The sequence below is a fragment of the Arachis hypogaea genome, chromosome 9 (genome assembly GCF_003086295.3).
Source record: "Arachis hypogaea cultivar Tifrunner chromosome 9, arahy.Tifrunner.gnm2.J5K5, whole genome shotgun sequence".
NCBI lineage: Eukaryota > Viridiplantae > Streptophyta > Magnoliopsida > Fabales > Fabaceae > Arachis > Arachis hypogaea.
This window is the reverse complement of record NC_092044.1, coordinates 14,591,583-14,605,290: the sequence shown is the minus strand read 5'-3', so window position 1 is coordinate 14,605,290 and position 13,708 is coordinate 14,591,583. Positions and strand designations below refer to the sequence as shown.

The 13,708-nt window shown below is 36.1% G+C and overlaps 1 protein-coding gene across 1 annotated transcript; it reads left to right on the top strand.

Annotated features, from left to right (window-relative positions):
* The first annotated feature begins 956 nt into the window (after positions 1 to 956).
* On the top strand, positions 957 to 1,662 carry LOC114924428 (uncharacterized). The gene is made up of 2 exons (XM_029288982.1): positions 957 to 1,133; positions 1,216 to 1,662. Exons 1-2 carry the CDS (start codon positions 957 to 959, stop codon positions 1,660 to 1,662), a joined length of 624 nt encoding a protein of 207 aa, XP_029144815.1.
* The last annotated feature ends 12,046 nt before the right edge of the window (positions 1,663 to 13,708 follow it).

The window sequence follows — 13,708 nt, the reverse complement described above, 5'->3', positions numbered from 1 at the left end:
TGTACCAGAGCAACCATTTCTCAGGATCATTCGAAACTAGATTCAAACACAATTGTAGAAGCGATAAAGCCGTTGGTTGAGGCTGACCCCTAGATAAAGGTGAAATCAGTTATTGCGGAAGTGCAGTCAAAGTTCAATTACACCATCATCTATCAGAAAGCATGGTTGGCTAAGCAAAAGTCAGTGAAAAAAATATTTGGATATTGGGAAGTATCGTACGAAACTTTGTCTATATGGTTTGAAGCCATGTGTCATAAGGAGCCATCAGTAGTTGTCCATTTTGAGACTACGCCTGCATATCAAGGTAATGACTTGGTTATTAATATCAAGGTGTTGAATCGAGCCTTCTGGAGTTATTACCCATGTATTAGAGCATTCAGACATTGTAAACCAGTTGTCCAGGTGGATGAGATCCACTTGTACGAAAAGTATAAGGGTTTTCTGTTGGTTGCAGTTTCACAAGATGGTAACAACAGTATCGTCCCAATTGCATTTGCTATTGTGGAGGAAGAGAGTTCTGATGGGTGTCACTTTTTTCTTAGTAACCTACGACAACATGTAGTGACTCGGGATGGTGTGGGACTGATCTCTGACTAACAGAAATCCATCAATGCAGTTGTGGCCCACAGTAACAGAGCTTAGTCGTCTCCTAGAGCTTTTCATATGTTTTGCATCAGGCATATAGAGTCAAATTTTTTGAGAAAGTTCAAGGTACCATACCTACAAAAACTTGTCGTCAATATAGGTAACATCGAGTAATACGAAGTTCATAATTAACGGAGTTATCTTTATACAGTGTTTCTTATTTATTTTTTTCTTTGTTTTTTCTTATTGCGTAGGATATTCGAGGACAGTCCGCGAGTATGAGTTGCGTTACTAGCGTTTACGAGAACGGGGCGAGACTTACACTAACTAGTTAAGCCGAATACCCCACAAGCAGTATTTATTGGCATTCGATGGTGGTTACTGATGAACGTCACATGACCACGAACTTAGTGGAATGCATCAACTCAGTCTTAAAGGGTGCACACAATCTCCCTATCACTGCACTTGTGAAAGTAACATTTTACAGGCTTAAAGAATTGTTCACACGAAAAAGAGCCGAGGCGGAGGCTTGGATTAATGCTGGACATGTTTTTTCTGAGCTTGTGACTCAAATTGCATGCAAATCAACTTGCATCAGGAAACATCCAAGTTAATTGCTTTGACAAACAGAATGAGGTCTTTGAAGTGCATGAGATGCCAAGTGGGATGGAGTATGCCGTCAACCTCTGTCGATACCGATGTGACTGTGGTGAGTTTCAGGTAGACCGAATTCCTTGTCGACATGTGTTTGCATGTTATGCGAATCAACGGCTAGATTGGCAAGTATATGTACATGATGTTTATAAGATGGATCAAGTTCAATGTGTATACCGAGCCAGGTTTAAGCCACTAAGGAATCCTACTACATGGCCTGCTTATAACGGGCATCGATTCGTACCAAATCCGTTCCTGAGACATGTTACCAAAGGTTGCCCAAGGATGACGCGTTTCTTGAACGAGATGGACACGCGAATGTTACGTGGTCCTAGGCAGTGTAGGCAATGTGGGGCCGAGGGCCACATCCGTAGTAGATGCCGTCAATCCAGAGGTGCAATTGCAGGCAACAATGCTCAGTAGAGTTATGTATTTTACATTTTATCCAAGTACTCGATGAATCAAACAACAAAAAAGTAAACTTTTACCTGGACTTGCATCATTACCATGATCAGACTCGTCGTCTTCGAATTCTTGATCATCATCCATATCTTCTATATTGTCCTCGTCATCTGGTTCATCTACTAGATAGTCATTAGCCTCTTGCTCAATTGCCTTAATATTCTCCTCAATTAGACCAATTGAAACATGTCGTGGGTTTTGGCTGTTAAGAATTCCTCGACCACCGTCACTTCTACTAGAGTCTCTAGATACTACCCCTCCAGAATTGCCCGAGGAAGTGCGGCATGGAAACCTCGCGTCCAAGGAATTACCTACCCATCATCATATCAGGTTGATGGCTAGATTGTGATGGGCTTGGATCTGCATCTATGAACACAAGTAACTGGCTAAATAAAGCTCCTTTTCCTGTGTCAAACTATGGAGTACTCCAGTACTACTGATGTAATGGGTATAACGGGGTAAACTGTGTTTGAGGTACATATGGAATCGAAGACTGTGGTTGTTCTTCTAGAGGTTGAGGTTAGGGTGGCAGTGACTGATAGTCATCATTCTCCTGCTCTTGGTTGTCATCATCCCTAACTGGTTTACCCTAATCATTCTCTTGCACCACAAGATCCGACAAGTTCAAGTGGTTGCCATCTTTTGTATGGTACCAATGCATGTAAATCTTTAAGGGATGCTGTGGAGGCACGAAAATCTCAGTAAGAATGTGATTATACCTATTTGTCCACTGCATCACCCAAAATGAATGACTCGTAACTATGGCCCACTCAAGATTCTTAGGACTAGTCAGAACTTTTCCGTGTGCCTTATCCAAACTCTGTTCTTGATGAGGAACTCCCTGAATGAAACCGAACTGTCGCCTAATCCAATCGAAAGCATGCCACTCAATGCACCCAAATGATACTAATGGCTCCGTAGCGCTCCACACAACTAATCAATGTAGATTTCTGCAGGAATTATGTCTGGCTCAATGCGATTAACAGCATAGGCCTGCCACACAAATTATACACAATAAAAGAAACAAACTTACAAGCCAAATAATAATTACACTAAAATATAAACAAATACTCCTTTAATGAAAACAAACATGGCCTTCTTGAAGATCATCAAATGACTTCCTAAAGTGAGCAAGACTAAGATATCTATAGCGTCACCTCCACGGTCCCAGTTACGCCACCTAAGGTAATTTATTGCATTAACACAATAGGATGCTAAATATGAATGTAAAATGTAAATTGACAATATTACCTGTTTGCAAGCAAAAAATTGTGGAGTTTCCTAGGAACCGGCGCAAGATGTGGTAGACAGAGCCAAGCCCAAACTATCATAAGTGTTAGCGGACCGTCGATTTTCTTGCAGTCAAAACGAGAAGTCCTGCATAACGACCTATACATGTGTACTAGGCATGCCGATCCCCAACTATACTGTCCGATACTGCCAAAATCACGAAGTAAAGACAGAAACTTCTAGTACACAGTTGTCCCAGACTTGTCTCCAAATAAAATCGTACCAAATAACAACATAATGTGGCACTTCACATACCTATGAATACTGTCTTCGTCAACACACTATAAACGTTCTTTTAAATTCCGAAGTCATGTCAATTTTATGCAGCTTCCTCTACAGTCTTACTTTCTCGATGTAACCCCAAAATGGTACAAACACTCAGCCTTTAAGGTTTCGTGACTACTCATAGTCACTTCTGTCACTAAAAGACCGTTTCTCAGAAGACCAAGAATCAAAGCCGTATCTTCTAGTGTCACAGCACACTCACCAATCGGAAGGTGAAATATGTGTGTGTCTGAGTGCCACCTCTCTACTAGAACATTTACCAGTAATTTCTGGCATTGAACTATTCAAATTTGGGAAACATGATAAAAATCAGTAAATCGTAAATACTCTTCCACAACATAATTATACCGATCTAAAAACAGTAGGTGATTACATGTCAAATTTTATAAACTCTACAAAAATATAACAAACTATTAGTAAATTAATAATAATTACTAATTCACTACTAAAAATTAATAATTTTCTAATAATAGTAACTAATTTATTAGACTAATGCTAATTTAGTAACTAGTATACATGCATATAAATACAACTAACCTACTAATAATTTAACTATCATTATTAAAAAAATTATTACAACCTTAACTACACAAAACATGTTAATCCACTGCTAAAAGTTAATAATTCTCTAATAATAGTAATTAATTTATTAGACTATACTTCAACTGTTAATAATTACTAATAACTAAATAAATCCAACTCTTCTTTAACTAATCATGTTCCACTTATTAAGACTTCAACTACAATAATATATTTTTATTAATTTAAATATATAACAATAAATAAATTATTATTACCAGACCTAAACATATAATTATTACAAAACATATTATTATCGTAACTCTAAAAAAATAATTTTTAAAATTATTATAAAAAATTCTAAACATATATTTTTAACAAATTCAAATATTACTATTAATTAAAATATTCAAATATTAATATTAATTAAAATATTTACTAACTAAATCTAAATATATATATATATATATATATTTCTAACTATTCTTTAAACATATTTTCCTAAATTTTTAATAATAATAATAATTCTATAATATTTGTAACAATAATAAATTAATAACAATTACAGCTACATATATATCATTTTAAATATATATATTTTTAAATTTCTAAAAATAATAATAATAATTCAGAAATATAAAAAATTTAAAAAACAAACTTACATAATCAGAGTGGTAGAGATAATTGATAATATGAAATTCAAGATGATCAACATCTTTACATTTTTGTTTCTTTGTCATTGTAATTTTTTATTTATTGTAGAAGAAAAAAATTTTTCAAAAAATAAAGATGAACAACAAAGAAGAAAATGCTGGCTGTGTGTGTGGGTAACGAAGAAAGTAACTTCAGAGGGAAGAGTGGGCTCAGCAAGGGAACATGTTTGTTTAAGGGGCACCATCGCTGGGGGACGCTGCATGCGCGACACATGGACTAGAGGAAGCAAATCGGACGGTCCGATTTGTGCACCCTAATCGAACCGCCTGATTACCCACTCCTAAATCGGACCGTCCGATTTTAAGTCACTGACACCACAAACACGTATATCACTCATACACCCCATATCGCCGTTTTACACCATTTCCCACTCCATAATAAAATTAAAAAGTGCTTTCACATATTAATTGTTTAAAAAATTAGAAAAATTATTTATTTTTTATTTTCTCTCTCATCTAAATATTGAATAAAAGATAATATTTAAAGAGTACCTAAAATTATACTGTTTAAATTAAGTGAACGAATAAACTATCCAAAAATTTTGGCACACATAAAAGTGTTTCTAAATTTTATTATTGATAAAAATATTTTTAAATAATTTAAAAGTGTAATGTGATTTATTTGTTAATATTAGAGTCTTATTTGTCACATAAAAAAAATTGTTTGATATATTATTGTTTCCTGTTAACATAGAACGTTTTAATTCATGAGTATGCAATTTTGTCACATTTTTAAATAATTTGCGAATATTTTTATTTATAATAAAATTTAGAGGTATTTTTGTCAGCAAAAAAATAATTTTGGGTGTATTTTTAGGTTGACTTTTTTACATATGAAAAAATATTAGTGTTAGACCATGAAATGGATGTGTATTATTTGCACTAGTATGATGTTTGTACAAAACGCAGCTTGTGATTTGATTTCTTATTTTTTTAAAATATGAATACTATAAAATGCAGGTTTTGTTTAGCATTTTAATATTTTTTAAATATACAACCTTCAAAAACGTAGATTGCATTTTACCCCTTTTTTTCTTTTTTTTTATGTTTTGAACATCACAAACGTATATTGTATTTTAAAATTTTAATTTATTTTATTTCAAAACCTGCAAAACGTAGGTTTATTTTGTAAATCATGGTTTATATTTTGGATAAATAAAATATTTTAATTCGAGAGCCTTGCCTATAAGTAATATTTTCATTTATCTCTCTTTTGTACTTGCGATTGTTTTTTTGTGAGAATTAGTAATATCCAAAAAAAATTGGGTGAGGTGAGGTTAAGGTTATGAAAGGTATTGCAAATTTTCAAGTCTATTATAACGGTGAGATCATACCAAACACACATGAAAGAATTATTTTTGTTTGTGAATGTCCTTTTTTTAGCTATTCCATGCACCATGAGTTTTGTGAAGTTACAAAATGGTCTTTGTGATAACATACAAAGTCACATTTCAAAGAAGTTGAGCAATATTTTATACAAGAATCTTATACAAGTATTTGTTGGGCTAATACAGTTTCAAATAATGTCCATCACTGACGATGTATGTATGAACTAGATGTTCTATATTTATCAACAAACCCGATTTCACGTGCCGATGATAAATTTGTACGTTGAGTTTCATTAGCATATGGGGTTGGACGTGGTTGGCGAGAAGGTGAATATGGATGAACTCGAGGATATAGTTTGGGAAGAATATAACGATGACAATGAAGAGAAATTCGAAGCCAACTACAAAGTTGATGACGACAACGATGATGGAGACGTGACAAGCAATCCGGCAATGCAAATGAAGCATATATAGCTGTCAACCAGCACCCCTTTAGTGTTTTATCTTTTATGCGAAATCTAGATCTCATAACCATTCATGCTCCAAAATTTCCTAAATATGCGAATATGGGTATGTTATGTTTATTAATTAAAGTTACCATTACCATTTCTTTATTCAGCCATGATTGACTAATGGTGGTTCGCATTTCATAGGTGAAGGTAATGTTGCGGCAGAAGATGGTGAGTTTAGTATCGGAATAGAATTTGGTTCTACAGAATCGACGATCTCTGCAATCAAAAGCTACATTATCTCTAAAGAAGTTGATTACATTGTGTATGAGTCAGAACCGCAAACATTCTACGCAAAATGCAAGGGGTATAGTATAGGATGTGATTGGCTTATCCGAACTAGCTTGATTCGAAAGAAAGGTTGTTAAAAAATCAAGAGATATAATGACAAACACATGTGCACCATGGGGATGATTTCACAAGATCATACCAAGTTGGACTTTGACACGATTGCAGATGCTAGCAAGCCGTTGGTTGAAGCAAACCCATCGATAAAGGTGAAATATATTATTACAGCAGTTCAATCCAGGTTCAACTACACTGTAAGTTACCACAAGACTTGGTTGGCTAAGAAAAAGTTTGTCGCAAAAATTTTCAGTGATTGGAAAGTTTCTTATCAAACTTTGCCAATGTGATTAAAACCCTAAACGTGCACCATGGTGATGATTTCACAATATCATCTCAAGTTGCACTTTGACATGATTGCAGATGCTAGCAAGCCATTGGTTGAAGCAAACCCATCGATAAAGGTGAAATATATTATTGTAGCAGTTCAATCTAGGTTCAACTACACTGTAAGTTACCACAAGACTTGGTTGACAAAGCAAAAGTCTGTAGCAAAAGTTTCCAATGATTGGGAAGTTCTTATCAAATTTTGCCAATGTGGTTAACATCAATGTGCGCCAAGATGTCCAGGTCTCGTATTCAAATAAAAATTCTCCCTGTTTATCATGAGAGTGATGAGATGAATGGTGTAAGAGTTCTCCATCGGGTACTTTGGAGCTTCTATCCATGTATTATAACATTTATTTATACACTGCATGTGATGACATGTCATCATGTCATGTTTTTCTATGCTTTTTCATACAAGAAATTGATAATTACTGTTTAAATATTGCATTCTTTTGTGTTTAAATGGTATATTTCCTTGATCTTTTGATTTGATAAACTTTGTAGGAAATAAGAAGAAAAAGAATCAAAAGAGCACAAAATAAACTAAAAAAGAGAAAAAAAGAGTTTTGGGACACACTTTGAAGTTAGAACACACTTTGATACCTTAGGCCATGCTTTTAAAAGCATGTCCCATGACCATGAAGCCATGGCATGCATTAATGCCTTATGCATGCATATAAGCCAATAAACTATGGCGTTGCACAAGTGAACACTAACGTTCATCAATTGGCTAATAAAGCTAATGAATGCATGCAAGTAATATTAGTTCAAGGCATTAACAAAGCATGCATGCATTTAATTGAGAAATAATTGAATGAATGCAACATTAATGCATTACTAAGTAAATATAAGCATGCATGCATGAAACATTTCATTAGTAATGCCAATGGATGAACCAAGGCGTTAAATGAATTAATTGGCATTACTAATCAATTACACCAATGGAAGCATGCATGAAATTTACTTAGTAAATTAGCCCAGCATTCATTAAAGCAAGGGTGCTACGTTCATTGAATTCACGGAGCGCCCAAGAAAGGGAGCAAGGCCACAGCGCTGCGTTGAGAAACCAAACTGAGCGCTACAAGGAAGCTTGATTCAAAGGGGCGCTCAGTTAACTTTTTTAACTTTATCGTGCTCTCTCCCAAAAAAAATGCAAGGCGCAGCACACTAAATGGGGAATGGATCCTCTCCCGTGGGAAAAAAACTGGATGGTGTCCAGTGTTCAATCTCACCATTCATTGTTCTCTCTCTCCTATTTAATTTTGGTCCCACTTATAGAATTAAAAGTGAGAGATCACACTTTATTCTCTCAAGTGTTCAAAAAAATGGAGAGGATAATGCAACCACCAAGGCTCGAACAAGGGACTCTCAAATTCCAAGCAAGGGCACTGCACTGGCTTTGTCAACTGAGCGCTACTTTGAAGAGGAAATTGGTTCAAATTGAAGCCACCATGGTTCGAAGAGGAAGCCTCCCCAAGACTTGTAGCGCTAAGTTAAATTACTTACGAGCGCTATGAAAAATGCCTGACATGAACCAAAACAAGCCTGGGACCAGCAATTTTGAGTGCTCGGTTGCCTTAGTTAACCGAGCATGGCACTGGGAGCTGCCTCATGCCTCAAACCAACTTGAACCAAGCAACCTTGACCCATGCTCCAAACCAATTGAACCAAGGCCAACCGGACCAATCTCTCTTCAAATTCAAAGCAAGCAAAGGCCACATCATCACCCAAAGGCACAAGAACAAGCTAGATTAGGAATTTTATTTAAATTGTAATTTGTTTTCAATTTTAATTTCATTTTCATTTTTGTAAAAAGCCTATATAAGGCATCATTTTCATTTTTGTAAGAAGGCTGGCTCCAATAGGGAGCAGTAGGAGTAGAATAAAGAGCTCTCTTTTAATTTTTCTTTTTGAATTTGAAGGATTGGAGATCAAATCTGAGATTGTTTTCCATTTTCATTTTACTTTCTTCTGCAACTTCCACTTCCTGGTTGTGATTTTGGAACTCTGATTGGAGAATTCTTCTGGATCTCTCCATCGTTGAGTTTCTTTTTGATTCTTTTGTTTCTGTTTTCATGAATCTAAAAATATAATCTCAATTGTTTCTGTTTTACTTCTTTTGCAATTTTTAAATTCTGTTTTAGTTCTTCTGCAATTTCCTTCATCTTACATTTCTCTGATTCACTGCAATTTATATTTTCTTGCTCAGTTTTGAATCCCAGCACCCAATTTCCTTTATTCTTCCTGCAATTTAAATTTTCAGTTGCTTGATCTATTGATTTCTTTAATTTCCAGAACCCACTCCCCTTTACATTCACTGCAATTTACATTTCTTGTCATTTAAGTTTCTGTAATTTACATTTCTTGCTCTTTAAGTTTCTGTCCAATTTACTTTCTGCACTTTAAATCTTCTTGTCATTTACTTTCTGCTGCATTAATTATCACTCACCAATGTTAGCTTGACTAAACTAATCACCCACTAAAGTTGCTTGATCCATCAATCCCTGTGGGATCGACCTCACTCTTGTGAGTAATTACTACTTGATGCGACCCGGTACACTTACTGGTGAGTTTTGTGTTGGATCGTTTTTCATACATCAGCAAGTCATCGGTGCAAGTTGATGGCAAACACTTTCACGGAATATATAAAGGTATACTTTTAGTTGCAGTGGCACAAGACGGAAACCAAAATATTGTTCTGATTACTTTTGTCATCGTGGAGGGTGAGACACAAGATGTGTGGGAGTTTTTTCTTATTAATTTGCGAAGATATGTTCTTACTCGAGTCAGCATGGGCATTATTTTTTACCGTCATAACTCCATCAATGCAACAGTAGCTTGTAGTAATGGTGCTTGGTTACGGCCAAGAGCACGGCACATGTTTTGTATCAGACACATTGGATCCAACTTCTTAAGGAGGTTTAAGACTCCATACTTGCATAAATTCGTGGTTAATATAAGTATTTGAATTTACTGTTATGGTTTTATTCTTAGTAATTTGTAGTATCTGCTTATAATAACATCGTTTGTTTTACAGGCTATTCTACGATGGAGCAAGAATATAAAAAAACTACCAAAGACTCAAATAATGGGGTGAGGCATATACTTAATGATGCGATGAGATCGGTGTTGAGAAATGGGTGTTGGCATTTGATGAGGGTCATCATTGGGGTCATATGACACGAATTTGGTAGAGTACATAGATTGTCGACGCTCATGAGCGACAGATTCACATATTTAAAATTTGCCACTCAATGAGTTGAGAAAGTTTTAAATGTGCAGGAAACATAGTTGTGAACCAATTCGATTGGCACAATGAGATATTTGAGATTAGCAAAATGCGAGATGATTTTATATACATTATTAATCTTGTGCAATGACTTTGCGATTATGATCTTTTCTAGGTCGAGTCACTTCCATGTCGCCACATTCTTACATGTTGAACCAACCAGCATTTTGATTGCCAATTATATGTACATGACATGTACAAGATGTCAGAAATTTTTAAGGTCTATAGAGGAGAGTTTATATCGATGGGTGACCCATCTACATGGCCTATATATGATAAAGCGAAGGTGATGGGCAATTGGACATTGAGGTGCGCGACTAGAGTATAACCGAAGTCAAGCCACTACTTGAATGATATGGATTTGCGAGATATACGCGCTCTTTGTCGGTGTGCTCTATGTGGACGAGAGGAACATAGCCGTAGTCGATGTCCTCAACACGTAGGTCCAAGCTCTACTGGAGGTCAATAGGGTTAATAGGATAACTAGTGTATTGTATACCTTTTATATAACCTTTTTACATATCTATGTATGTTAACTTTTTTATGTATGCAATAAAAGAAAAAGAAACGTACATTAAAAATAAAATAAAATCAAACGTACAAAAATTAAAAGAAACGTCTAAAAATAAAATCAAAGGCACAAAAGTAAAAAAGAAACATACAACAATAAAGACAAGAAATACAAAACAAATGCAATAGGCTACTTCTTCTATAGCAACTTCTTCACTTTCTTGTAATGATACGATGAGGTGTATTTTTCAGGGGAATAATCTCTATCTGTAGAAAATATGGATGTTCAATCTAGAATGCTTCCTCTGATGGAAGTTGTACAAGCCTGAATTGGCATCTCACTCGTCTGTTGGGTGCCATTTTATACACTCGAATAACAACAACAGAGACTTTGTGGAACCCATTTACAGATTTTAGGATAGGTCATCAGGAACCATAACTCCCATATATGACCGTCATATAAATTGCACATTAATATATATGACAACAATAAGTTATATTATTAAGCATAAAAAAATTTCTTAACAAAAATTGTTAAAATATACGTCATTTGCACTCATGTCATCTAATTGCCTAAATTGTGTCGTAGACCTTCACACATAATGTATAGGAGGTTTAATAGTTGCCATCTTGGTTATTCTATTCGTCCTTGCCATTTTGTAAGCCTATACGGGTGGTGAGATGTTATGGAGCTAAGCCTAATTATCTTTCATTGTGGTTTGGTAGCAGAGACTCGGTATTTATACAAACAACCTCAATATCGTTTGCTGCAATGATGAATTTGGCTTTCCAATAATAACGATGCACAAAAAAATTTTGCTTAAACTAGAACATGCCCCCATATGTGATGTCGTATTAGTTTACACCCCTACAATATGGTTTTGTGCCAACTCTCCTTCTTCCATTCAAGCCAGGATGACATGACAATTTGATTGTCAATACAAGCTTCATATTGTAGCTGTACTCGAGAAATAGGCCAATTAAAAAGATGATTTTGGACATCCATACATTGGCTTGGCTCTACACGGTTGTAAGTGCCAATTTACAGAAATGTGAAGGGAAAATTTAGTCCAAGGGTGTGAATTTTCTTGTTAAAGTAAAATTGTGGTCACCTAATGGGATGGAAAAATAGGGTAAAAATAGCGTGAGGACATATCACAGAGGAGGACGAATATCCTTATTCTCTCCTCCTCTTTCAGTCAGTAACAATAGCAAGGAAGACTTGAAACCCCTTCTGACATTGAAAATGCAAAGAACTGTTTATTGTCACATGGAAATCTAATGAAGCAAGACGACAAGTTGTGCTAGGTGGGAGAGTCTTATGCTTCGGTAATGGCTTCGTGAGGCACGGCACGTTGATCATTCGTTGGCAGAAACCCTTCCATAAAAAGTCACGCGTGCATTGACTCCATGTGAGTTGATTCTTTACCCTTTTGTCCACACTCATGTTAATGCCTTTTTTTTGCAACAGTCACGTCTTTCCAGTAGCCCTTGGACACAATACTTCCTTGATAATGGTTAAGCGACTGTGGACTTTTTGTGGGCATAGTTGACGATTGGTCCAAATGAAAAGTAAGAAATGTTTAAGGTAACATGGGTGAAGACAATTGAATGAAAAAAATTTTGGACCCAAAAAATGTTATCCTTGAACCCGTCGTAGGGTTTTCATAGTAGGGCATGGCCCGATAAAATTTGAATTTTATTTCAGAAACCATATGAACCCATTGAGTAACTTAGGCCTACGGCCAAAAACTATTCAAAACAAGAATTTGAGATATTGTGTTCCCCTAATCGAATGAGGTATTGGGGTTCCCACTGGGTTAGGAGCCTCACATGCCATTCCCGAATCCACTTAGATAGAAACCATAATAGTAATGTCCGACGAACCCTGGAATCCATTCCAAAAACTATCGTGCTACATGTTGGCTGACATTTCAGTTCATGTTTGATGCAAGCAATCCTGTCGTCTCTCATTTGGTGAGAAGTCGAGTGACAAAGAGGGCGAAAAACCAAATGGGTTTCCATTGCGTTAGCATTGTTCAAGTTCAAAATGCTCCACGTCCTATGCACAAAAAAGTAGCAAGCCATGCACTTTTAGGTCATTCCAATCTTCCTTGATTGGTTCTATGTGTTAGTTTCAGATAATATGCATAAACCAGTTGACAAATTCCCTTGAAAATGAACTTGCAGGGTTTCTCCTCAGGACGACGATGAACCAATCATTTCGGCTGCCAGCTACGGCTCTTCATTTCAAGCACACAACCAACTTAGCATAGTCATTTATCTTTTAATCAAAGTCTATAGTAACGAGGCCTCTCTCTTTATAAACTGAAATGCACAATGAATTGAAGGATTGCAGTCCCGTAGCAATCAGCATGGTAACAAGTGTATCGGGGATGCACTCTGAAATCAGAAGATTGTTGGATGACATTTCTCGCAGGATGCGGTTGTGACCAAGATGCGAGATGTAATCAATACTCTCACACGACAAAAATTTTCATTGCCGCTGACAAGAAAGGGACTCTGATGACCAAGAAGCCAACCAACTACAGTCGTTGCCAGGGCACAACGCATGCGCGATCTGACATACCATCCCACAATTGACACAATCTTCACCGTCGACCACATTCCATTTATCACCAAGAGAAAGAATAAATCCTCAATGCATCCTTACCCAACTCGCAAGAAGGTCCCATTGATTAACTCACCAGAAGTGGTGTGTGATACAACGACCTTTGATTTGTTTACAATTAAAGCACTTAGCCCTTATCTATCCGACGTCATTCTCATAACACAATCCTTTGCCCTAATTTAGGTTTATATGATGTCAAACAATGTTCAAAGCACATCCCCACTGCACACTAGTGTCGACACTGAGATGCAGCTCAGGGT